The 12,595-nt window shown below is 32.0% G+C and overlaps 1 protein-coding gene across 2 annotated transcripts in view; it reads left to right on the top strand.

Annotated features, from left to right (window-relative positions):
- Nucleotides 1-11,852, top strand: part of LOC129218389 (IDLSRF-like peptide) — a 220,304-nt gene extending 208,452 nt beyond the window's left edge. For both annotated transcript variants that reach the window (XM_054852636.1, XM_054852635.1), the window contains exons 3-4: nt 3,179-3,331; nt 8,421-11,852. In XM_054852636.1, the coding sequence (XP_054708611.1) occupies nt 3,179-3,331; nt 8,421-8,614 (347 nt within the window). In that variant the 3' untranslated portion in view covers nt 8,615-11,852. The remainder of the gene's footprint in view (nt 1-3,178; nt 3,332-8,420) is intronic.
- Nucleotides 11,853-12,595: the final 743 nt, after the last annotated feature.

The raw sequence follows: 12,595 nt of genomic DNA, 5'->3' as shown, positions 1-12,595 counted from the left end.
CCACCGACAAGCTGTAGCAGACCCACAAGTCACTTGTTCCTCGATTCTGCAGCAGATGCAAGATACTCTGAATGTTCCCGTGCCAACCAGAACCATCTCCCGTCGTTTGGTCGTGGCGTTCGCTAAGAAGACTGCCATTGACCCCACAATATAGACAGCAACGTTTAGTATGGTGCTGGACTAGAGCGACATGGATGACAGAATGGCGAAATGTCGTGTTCTCAGATGAATCCCGCTTCTGTTTATCCAGTGATAGTCGCCGCATACGTGTGTGGCGTCGACGTGGAGACATATCTAATCCGGCAGTAACTGGGGAACGTCCCATTGCACGACAACGTGGCATAATGGTTTGGGGCGCAATAGCGTACAATTCCATATCACCGCTAGTTCGTATTCAGGGCACTATAACGGCCCAACGATACTTGGATAATGTGCTGCGGCCGGTGGCAATCCCTTACCTTCAAGGGCTACCTAATGCAATTTTTCAGCAAGATAACGCCCGACCACACAGTGCTTGCATCTGCCAACATGCTCTCCAAGGCTCACAGATGCTTCCCTGGCCACCATACTCTCCTGACCTGTCACCAGTCGAACATGTGTGGGATGTGATTGGACGCCATTTGCAGACTCTGTCCCTGCCTCGTTCAGAAGACGAACTGTGACAAATTATCGAAAGGGAATGGAGAGCCATCCCTCTGGACACCATCCGCACCCTTATTGACTCTATGTCTAGACGTGTTTCTTCGTGTATAAGTTTCCTTTCTTTTGTCCGCGGTGGTCCTACATCCTACTGAGCCAACGCTGTTCTCGCTCTGTATTCTGCCTATCATTTTGAAATTAAGATCATTTATTATTCCTTGCTGTCTCTGTCTTTTTTTTTTTTCAAATTTCATCACTTTCTGACCACTCCTTCTTGGTGTTGCATATTCAATGTCGTGTATTTAATAAACCATGCCTATATTCTTATTCCAACCGAGTCCTTATTTTATTATTTAAACCCAAGAGCTAATCAGCATCGAGCAAGAGATGCTAGCTTAAAAATATTATTGTTTGTATGTAAAAAAAAGTTTCTTTTAAAACTAATATAAATCCTGAACAAAAGGAATCATTATAAAATACTAAATGCATTTCTGGGAAGTATTCTTTTATCTGAAGCAGTACTTTATTTATATACTAATTAATTTGGAAAAAAACTTTAGCAAGTTGGTTTTTATCTACTAATTAATTTTGAAGAAACTTTAAAAAGTTGATTTTATATACTAATTAATTTGGAAAAAACTTTGGCAAGTTGGTTAAGTGCTCTAAATTCTGCATGTATCTTAGAAAAACATTTTTTATAGTATCTGTTTAGTTTAACTCAAGCAATAAAGTTACTGCTATGGTTTAAAATCAGTTAGTATTTTGGCTTTAAACTATTCCAAGCCTGACTGTCTTCCCATGACCTAATTTCTATAGTATTTTACATATTCAAAAGCTTCTTCCTACCATCTAATTTTTCAAAAGCTGAAAATCCCTTTTCAGTGAAAAGTGCAATTCATACTATTAGGAACTTTTTTTTTTAACTTAGAATAATAAGTTTCCTTTCTTTTGAAAATAAAAGAGTTATCGCTTTTCGTGTTTTTTATTTCGTGATTTACGTGATCCACATAACGTTAATTCCCAGATCACATTAAGGAAATAATCCCTCCTCGTAGATATTCTTTAATCGATCCAAAAACTTTTTCCATACTTGTTTCCTATGCCTTTATAAATATTCATTATCTCATAAACTAATGCTGTAAAAGAAGAATAAAAAATCTATGAAAATCTTAATAACAATAAGAAAAATAATTATTTTTCTGTTGTTACAGTGTTAAGGGAATTATTAGAATTAACACAGAAAATGGCTTCCTGAGATTCTTAAACACTAAAATATAAGACCTCAAAACAATGCCTTAAACAAATTTTGAGAAAAAATTAATTGGTAACGACACAAAAAAAACGCACTATGAGTGTATACTTTCTACAATCGTTTGGGCGGTGAAAAGTAAACCTAGAGTAATTTTGTTGATTATCATACACAATACTAGAAGCACGAAAGGTTGGCAAAAGAAAGACCCAGGTGGTAGTAGCATTGGCTCTAGGTGCTCTAAACATTACAAATGTATACATCACATGATCCTTTAAAACTTAAAATCGTCTCTTTGCCGGACAAAAAATTTCAAACATTTTTTAAATGCGATACCTTAGGTCATTGCAAGAATATCATATATACAGAGACAACCATATTTCCGAAATGTAATTTTTGTTTAGAAATAAAATCCTTGAGCATATTACATTATTTCATATCTAAGACATTCTAAGAGAAAAAAATCATTCCGATTTATCGGTCACACATATATATATATATATATATATATATTTCACAACAGAAACATTTGTTCAAATATCTTCTCCGCGATCTTTGTTCTCCTTTGAAGAGAACCAATTTCCAATAGTTCTTCGCATGAATAGTTGCCCATTATCCTGTTCGTTCTTCGAACATTGGATCCTTTTATCTAGCCTCAGAAAGAAACTATGTTTTAATCGATTGAGTCTCACAGGGGGCCTTTATCATTTACACACTGCTCCGTAACCTATTAAAGATTCCCTTCGCGACTATGCGCTTAAGGGATATAGAAAATTATGGGGTTATTACATATGGTTGTGTTATTCTGAAAAATATAAGTATATATCGTGCTATTACTAAAAAGATATTAACTGTCTGGCGTCTGGGGAATTATGAATTATGTCTAGGTACTTCTTTGAAGAGTGGAAAAAAAAAAATACATGACTATCACAGCTTTAGACCGCTCCGCTACATATGGACATACTAACATACTCAAATGGACATACTAACAACTTACTTTGTGTGTGTGCAGTATCTACAATAAATCATTATCGTTGACCGTTTTTTGTATAATATATATATTAAAGCAGCATATATTTTAGTAGCCTGATGTTTTCTTTTTATAAATTGTAGAAAAAAAATGCTACTGATGAAAGTTTTTTACACTGCTTTATTGCCAAAAATTTGTCCGACCTGGTAATCCTTATAATGTGTGTTTCTGACTTGTTATGAGTACTAATGAATTTCTTTCAAATTTTCTTAACACAGGATTTCATGAAACATGTAAAAATTATTTCATATTTTTTTCAGCTAAACGACCTCCTGTTGAAGAAACAGCTAATTTTCTGCAAACACTCATTATCAACCATGGGCCAAATTATTTGGAAAAATTATTTGGTAAGAAAGCTAGAGATGCTTTGGAACCTTTGGGAGGAATGCAAAAGGTCGCCATAGCTCTTTCGGGTAAGTATCTTGTCTTATAACTAGTTGGAAGGGATATAATTCAACTTCTTATAACATTAAACTACAATTTTTTTCCTGTGCATTTTTTAGACGTTGTTATGATGAGAGGGAACGTTAAGTTTTCTTAAATCCGAATTTTTTACGGTTATTTAATGACTTTAGTGAACTAAAAAATAAATTCGAATAAAGTAAGCGTGACAATCATGACTTCAATAGTTGGAAGTGCATTCTTTGCACAATATTCTAAAGCCATATAAAACAATGTTATTAATTAAGTTCAGTTTAATGATGCTTTTAACATAAAGCTAGAGTTATATTTTTCTAAGTCTACATCATGGAATATAAAAGAAAATGTTTTGCTGAAGCTAAATGCTTCATAACAACTAGATGAATTGAATTCAGTCGTGCATAGTTTTGTGAAATGTCGATGAAACACGAAGTTGTTCTCCAGAAACTGGTGAAAAACTTCGCGAATCCTAACGTTTCTATCGCAAAGAAAATGGGTGTGCATATGTATACTCATGTATACGCGTTAAAAATTTTACTTTTTACATTCATATTTTCTAATGTTTTTTTTTTTTTTTTTACTTATTTGAATGAATTTTCAAATAAGAAAAGAGTATTTCCAATATGCAATGGAAATTGTGCTTGCATTATACGACATTAACCAGAGTTTGCAACTTTGAGAAAATGATCATAAAACGAAATTTTCTCACCAAACTGCCCAATCAAGTCTTAGTAATTCAAACACAATAACTGGTACTATAGCGAAGTTCTGTGCTCAACTGTTAGCCATATACTGCTTGATATTAAATTTCTTGAGAAAAATGTTATTTGAAACGCGAGCGTAGTTTTCCGTAATTATTTTTATGAAAAAACAAAATTTCAAAAATTAAGCTTTTTTAGTCTTTGCTCGTGGGATTTTAAAAAGTAAAAAGCCTTGCCTCTAAATTATGTCAATTTCCTAAGCGTCACTGTTGCGTTATTTACGATGGACGTTGAAATTACACTTACATTATGCCAAAAGAAATATGAGTTCAAAGAGCTACCAGCAAAAAAATCCTTCTTTTTTTTTAGTTAGTTCGCCATAATGCACGTAATATCCTTTGCAATAACTTTGCCCAGCAAAATTCAACAGCAAAAAAAAAAAAAAATCCGTTTCGCTATTTTACTTACGTTATAATGTAACGTCTTTTGCATTAACTTCTTTCGTATGAAAACTATGAATTGTAGGTTGACCATCGATATCTTCCATATTTCCCCCATTTCTGACATAATGGCCTTCTTTTTCCTCTTACTCAAAAAGCATTTTCTTTCCATGGTTATGATGACTTTTTTCGGCACGGAATATATCTTTGGCTCATTACACTTCACTTTTCGCTTCTTTTTCTAATTCGGGAGATTTTTATTTTGATCTACGTAGTGTTTTGTTGCAGTTTTTCCGGCACAATCCCACGTGGTTGGTCATTTATCATTACGTCAGGCAAATGTTATTTCTTTCGGAGAGATAGTATTTCACGGCAAATCAAAAAATTCCTCCAGAAGTTATCGTTTGTTTATTTATTTCTTCATTTTTGAATACTTTATGTACTTTGACGTGCTTTTGAGATTTTACTTTTTCACAATTGAATAGATGGGTGTTTTAATGCACTAAAGGCAATTTTGCTTGCAAACTTCCTTTTGATTCTGTAATTAAGCTATTTTGTTGTTGAAAGTATTTAATTTGACTTATTTTCATAAAATGTGTTGCATTAGTAAACAACTTTGCTATTTTAAATAGAATGAGTGTACCTGTGCTACAGTTATTGACGTTTACTAGCAAATATTTGTTGTCCTAACATTATTTAGACAGATTTATAAAGCATAAGGGGGAGCGTCTATAGTCCAGCGTATTTAGCAATCAGTGTATCTAAACTATGATGCCCTTTTATTTTAAAATGTAGCTCTTGAAAAGTTTTCACATCATGAAAATGAAAATAAGAATAATGCCTTGCGACCAGTTCTTTCAGAAAAAGAATGTTTTAGAAGTCATGTTACACTAAATTTTCCGATAAACTCAGAGAAATAATTATTTAAGCTGAAAATTTCTTTCGGCATCTAACATTTTATAATTTTTGTCGATATCTGTAAACTATATCTATAGAGGGTAATTTTTATATTTTCAGAGATTTTGACACTCACAGACTGCGGATTGGAATCAGTGGTTCCAATTTAAAAAAAAAAAATCATAAAGAGTGCTTTCTCAGCTATCTTCAACCTACCCAACCTATCCCTAAAATTATTTACGATAAACGCTTTACATTTTTCAATTATTACTTTCTTCTTGCAATGCAAGTCACTAAAGCATATACTATTACAGAAACTTATCAAATATTTTCCTTACTGATCATTTGCAGTCAAGATTACTGAAACAAAAACTCATACTGCATGTTCAATTCATCAATGATTCATTATTTATTTCTTTTTCCTTTTCTTTTTTTCATCAACTATGTTTTTCCCAAAGTTTGAGAAAATTTTGAATGTTACACTTCAGATACATGTGAGCAATTTTTTAATGAAGAATAGTAAGTTCATTTGAGTAATAATCAGCCGTAGGAGTCAGCTTGAACAAATTTGGCGGTAGTATGTAAACAAATTATTTACACAAACGCACAAATACAATTATCTTCTTTTCTTATGCTTATGTAGCTATGTATAAACACAACATAGCTAACAACAGTGTATATTTATTTCTTATTTGAAGTAAATTCTTGAGGAAAGCCTCATTGTTACGTATTCTTAATTATTAGAACGCTAGGAAAATTGAGTTTCACTATTTTACTCAATACCCTAAAATATAACATCACAGTTATTTCCTGGTCTAAGCGTTAAAAAAGTGCAAAAAATCACATAAAACATCAAAAAACTTATTCAAATTAAAATTTCAAAAATCAGTTTACAGGGTGCACAATGTTAAGAAAGATTGACCCTGTGAAACAAATTTCCTGGCTCTAAGCCTAACCGTTTTTCTGTTTCTTTCGGTGGAAGCGTGCCACAAACAATTACACTATCATCTTAGTTTATTATATGAATCGAAGACATTCTAAAACACTTCGATGAGAGACAGAAAAACAAGTAGTCCATAAAGTAAGCTTTTCGCTTTCTCAATATGCCAAACTTTCTTGTGATACAAACTAGGAAACTCCAGCACTAAATTGTGAGGTTAAACTAAGAAGAATTTACTATAGTACTTTTACTTTTGATCATAGAAAAATGGGCTTATAGGATTCAGGTTTTTTTTTTTTTTTTTTTGAAAGACTTCATTTCTGCCCTTGAAAATGCATTCTTATCTCTGTAATTCTGTAATAGGGATTTAAGTATTATTTGAAAGTCATTTATTAGCGACCAACGAGTTACGAAATCAAACTGGGGTGCTAAAACTACAATTATATCAAAGGCAGGAAGAAAGAAAATTTCAGCCAAAACAAACAAAATATTTCCATGTATGTAATGTTAATGCTAGTTTTCATTTACTGTTCCGCCTTTTTTGCTGGAGAAAATGCATGGTGCAGTAAAAGAATTGTTTTCAACTTTACCACTCCAGTTAGTATCGGAACACGAAAAGAAGTGATATAAAGTTCCTTATTACAAAACAAATATACGAAAAGAAGTGATATAAAGTTCCTTATTACAAAACAAATGTACTGTTTTTTTTATCTAGTGTGCAAATTTTCATTCCTTGATCAATAAAAATTAATTGGTTTAGCAATAAATCGTCTGGAATCGGTATTTTGGATATTGGACTTTTTTTTCCGTCACACTGCGATTGGAATAAAACGCAAATCAGTTGCTACAATTTCAGTACAGTATATTCCAGCAGTTGTCTTACAGAAAAAAACGTGATTTTGAAACATTATCAAGCAAGATCATGTTGTTTAAGAGGAATCCAGGATAAAAATTAATGAAATGCTGTGGTTTGCCTGACTCAACATTGCATAATCTTATTTCTCTTTAATCCAATCACTTTTGGCATAAAATTTGAAAATGTGACTGTTACCCACTATACTATCTCCGGATTCCTACTTTAAAACCAGTTGATTTTTATCAATCCGGGATTGGAAATTTGCACATTAGATTTCCAGAAGTTGTTAATTAGGAGGGTAATGATAGCGCTGTCACATCAACTTGGCCCCTACCACTCATCTGGGACAAAACATTGAAACGAGTCCATTACTTTAAATTCGGTGGAGAAGGAAAAGACCGAACATTTACCATATTTATGAATTTATCTGCAGTTCGGTGGTATGAATGTATATTTTAAAAAGTTTGATAAAAGAGGAAATTCTACTTCTGTCATATCAATTATAAAAAATATTCGTTGCATTGTGAAAAATAAGACGCTTGTTAGTTTTTCGACAATTTGATTATATGGTGAATTGGCAATATGAGGTCAGACAATATGAGGTAATAAAAGGCGACATTGTAGCCAACCATTCGAAGCTTACGATTGGCAAGGTAATTTTAACTTAAAATTTACTTCAATTGAAGTTACAGTGATTATTTTGAGTGAGCTAATTTAATTTTCAATTTATTATTTGCCGATTGAATCTTGTTGATGTTTATTTTTGTAATAAAGAATAACGTCACCATTTTGATGGATAATATTTAGGCTTTTTACAATACGTTGAATGAAAGAAAAGGTACTCATAACATGTTTTCGTTACGTGAATATTTATTACTGAAATGTTTAAGATGCAACAATAACTGCTTCAGTTGGCAAAAAAGTAAAAATTACATGCTTTAAGATCTTTATTGCAACCCTATTTTTGTCATTCCGTGTTTTATTTTTCCTGTACGATACATACCTTCATAAAAAATACACACTTCTGAAACGAGGCGTGACCAAGTGCCCCCTCCTGACTGCCAAACTATACGTCATTTTTTAAAAATAAAAACTTGTTAAAACTTTTTTGTTTAAAAAATCGACGTTACTTTTTATTCTCCAAAATATGTATTGAATCTCTTATGTGCTGATTTTGACAAAATATTATTAAAATTCAATTTCCTTGTTGTTCTATGCGTGCTCCTTACAAATATATGTCTTTTTCAGAGAGCGAAACATTAGAAGATTTTGGCAAAGCTCTGCACCTGATGCGTTCGGATCTGGAACACTTGCGAAACGTGTTCATGGCTGTGGAGACCGGCGACTTCAGCCTCCTCAAATCTCTGGGTATTCGTGACTCGGAGTTGGGAGATGTCAAATTTTTCCTCGACAAACTTGTCAGCACTGGTTTTATGGATTAAAAGAAGAAGGCAACAACTCATCCTCCCTCCTCAGTCCCTCCAGATGAGTCGTCAACACCACAAAATTGCAAACAAATATCAAATGTGTTACAGCTCAAAAGAACTGAAAGCGTCATGAGCTACAAATATACATATCTTTGAGAGAGATTCAGATTATGCACAATTCGAAGCAAAGAGAAAAATGCTTATATTTCCATAAAAAAAATTAATTTGTAAGGAATATGATACTCATGTTGCTTAAACCAAACTTCGCTGTCAGAGTTAATTTTCCAATTCAAAACTACGTTAATAAAAAAGTATACAATAAACCCATAACCCTTTTACTTCCCAAAAGCATTTCAAAAACGATTTTTCGGCTATTTCATTGACTTTCGTATAATCTTCACACAACATTCATTCCTATGTTTTATCCTAGTGCCCAAAACTGTTTTCTTAATTTCGTTTACTTATGAGTTATGAAGAATTTGCTCTAATGTATTGTGAACAAATAATTTGACAGTTTCCATCAACTTAAAACTCAGTAAAATGATTTTTTAATTTCGCTGAAAGCTTAACTAGTTATAAGCCTTTGAAAATGTTTATTCATTAAAGTGTATACACACTAAAAGTTCCGAAATTTTATTTCGTTTTGCTGTAGATATTTTGCTTTGTGGACGGCTCAGAAATCCCCAATGGTCTCAAAGTCTCTGGCAAAACATTTCATGCATTGAGATTTTCTTTATTTTGTGTACTATTGTGCATATAAGAGAAAACTATTTTAACTAGTACTATTATTTTTCTACAGAAAGAAAATCGGTTAATGTTATGTCATTACATACTAGTTTTAAACGTAGTAAGCAAAATTGAGAGAAATTAATCATTTCATTAATGACTTTTTTTAATTTAAAACTCTCCTTAATGATGTCTCCTCAGCTATAATTTAGTTATAGCCAAATGAATCCTGGAGCATCCATTTGAGGAGATGCTAGTTGCTTGACTATGAGACCATATCAAAGTCGATCAAATCTTCATTTTCTATCCTTTCCTTCCTCGTTCATTTCAAACAAATCTAGTTCTTAAAAGAACACTAAATGAATTGTCAACTCATGGTGCCAGATGAGTTTGCTTAGAAGTCTGCTGAAGCACCAGACACACTGCAAACTCTTTTTTCCTGCAATCATCTGTTGTAAGACTCTACTGTTTTTTCTTTCTATGTCTACAGGTGCACTTGGATCCTTTTTAACGATGTCATTGGTGTTGTTGTCTTTTCTCGTTCAAGGGCGTATTGAACGTTGACGTTCTTTCTTTCAGTCGCACAACTCTCATACGAATCAAAACATATTTTAAACCGATTCGGTGATAGATAGGAATCGATTCAGTCAAATGTATCGAAAAACACAAATGTATATATTTATAAGAAATTGTACATAAGAAATGAAAATATAGATGAAATTAATCATATGTGAGAAGAATGAAAGTGTAATTTTTCATATTAATTTTTGAACGCAGTTTGTTTAACTTGAATCGAAATTCAGACTAAATATTCAAAATTTCATGAGCTTCGTTCTTCTTAATAAATTTCACATTGATAACACTTAGTTAATATTCTCGTGTTTATATACTTAAAAATTCATCATTGTTTATCAATTGACTTTGATAGAAAAGGTAATATGCGCGCGTTAAATCTTTTTTACAAACTTACTAAGGCTTTTGCACAACGAACAAGCAAAGAGTGTCTGCATCAAGCAGTGATGTACATGTCCTAAAGCCCTTCAAAGAGCATGTTTTTAAAGAGTATATAACTGTTTACTTATTTTTACATAATATTTGTCAAAATTCTAAATGTCAATAACCAAGATCTCTCTCCTATTTTTTTGGCTTTTTTAAGAACCCTAATTCGATATGTTTTTTTAAAGAATGATGCGTTTATAAAAAAGAACGTATCAGTGTAAACAATACATATCAGCTTTTCAGCTAATGAAGATAAAAAATTTTAGATAGTTCTGCTTTTCCTAAATTTTAAATAAGGTATAAATATATATGAATCAAATTCCAGATTTTTATCCTATTTTTTTTCCTTCTACGGTATATTATCACATTTCATTCATATCACACGAATACATTGAAAATGTTCTCTAAATTATTTTTCTTCTGAACCATTATGGCGAAATACTCTTTATAGCTATGAAATGATATTGATTCGTGATGATATTGTCAGTGGCGTTAACGATATTCTGGTCCTGCAAATGACCTTAAGAATAAACATATCACTACTGAAGTTGCCTTAACTTCGCCGTGAACAGTTTTATAATTTTGTAAGATCTTGTATTGCGAGAAAATTTTCGTTCGTGCTTTCATGTACAAACAGATCTATTTATGCCCGTATTTTGATGTGCTTTCTCAGGAAGCTTGCTAATCCACTAGAAACTTAAAATCTCGTAAATTTTGTGTAATTTAATCCTTCCATTGTTTTAACTTAAACCAAAACATTAAATTTTCTGGTCAGATAGCATAAGTAGGCTTAAACATCCTTGTGAAGTTTCGCAAACGATGCTCAAAATAAAGAGCTATTTCCCTTTGAAAGCAATCTTACACACTCCGCATGTAACTTTGACGTTTGATGTTTGATAATACACAAACATCAGTTTGAACTGTGGTTCAACTTTCAAGCCTGCATGTCTTTCAAACGATGTAAGATCTAATACGAAGTATTTCTCTTTCTCTAATATGTATCTCTATGTGCTGTATTCTCGAAAGTTTAGTTAACCGATTTATATATGATCTAGAACTGTATATGATATGTGTTGAAAAGTTAACTGAATGAGTGTCGTGGTTTTTCACACATACATGAAAAGGTTTACCTATTTTAAGGGCTCTTCAAAAATTTTATTGATGTTGCTTCAATTTTTCGTCGTTCATGTATTTACAAAGATATGACCAAACTTTGGTCACCGAATGGGTTTAAAAGGCTTTGATGTCAACACTGCTAACTTTCCTTACTAGTTTGCATAAAATTTGTTGCACTTTGTTCTCCCCACTTAAATTTCGTTGTATTGAAACAATAGAGCAAAATCTGTGCCTAGTTTCTCACATTCTCCATTCATTCTAGTTTTGTGCAATTAAGTTCCCAACTGTGATCATTAAATCGGTATGAATTTCATCAAAAGCAAATGTGAGATTATATTTACACTGTATAATTATTCGATATTTTACTTATTTGTAAGTGGGAAGTCGAATAAATAGTATCGTGTGTCTTGGATTTTTTTCTGCTCCTTGCTTACAAGGACACAAACGCGTCTCGTATAATCAAGTTCTACTTCGTTTTAACACGAAATGTAAGCTCGGTTTCATTTAATGATAATTCATTTATAAAACCTCTTAGTGCTGCCGAAGCTTTTATTAAATACGTATTTTCACATGTATTTATTGAGTTACATTTTTATGTTACCTTTGACGTATCAAAGAAAAATCAAAAGGGCAATATATTGTAAAAACTAACAAATTGTGTCATAAAGCTTCAATACTGTGCAAATTAGAGATAACAAGAAATAAAACAAGCTAAAATAAATTAGAATGTGTAGCTTTTTTTACATTTTTAACTCTTTTTTTTTCTTTTGAAAAACAATTCAACACTATCCAACTAATTGTCGGACTTACAACAAGAATAATGAAATTCAAACATTATAAAAGGAGATTATTGAAGTTAAAAAGATATTTCATAAGTTTGCTAACGGAAAAACAAACAAGTATGAGTAAAGTTTATCCATCTTAAATTTAGAACTTGTCCTTAAACTTATGTTTCATAAAAGCGTTTATAAAACAAAAGAAAGTGTGCAAAGATAATTGATATTTATAGAGAATCGTCCGGGAGTCATGGTTCATCTATTATAATTTTATTTTCTTATGTGTGGTTAATTGTTAAATTAGCATTAAAAATGGAAATTCAAGCTTCATAAGATGAAATTATTAGCAACAAATATATGTTTTAAAGGTTTGCTTACA

Source organism: Uloborus diversus, chromosome 3 (assembly GCF_026930045.1).
Source record: "Uloborus diversus isolate 005 chromosome 3, Udiv.v.3.1, whole genome shotgun sequence".
NCBI lineage: Eukaryota > Metazoa > Arthropoda > Arachnida > Araneae > Uloboridae > Uloborus > Uloborus diversus.
Note: the sequence above shows the minus strand (reverse complement) of the source record. Positions and strands in the feature narration are given on the sequence as shown.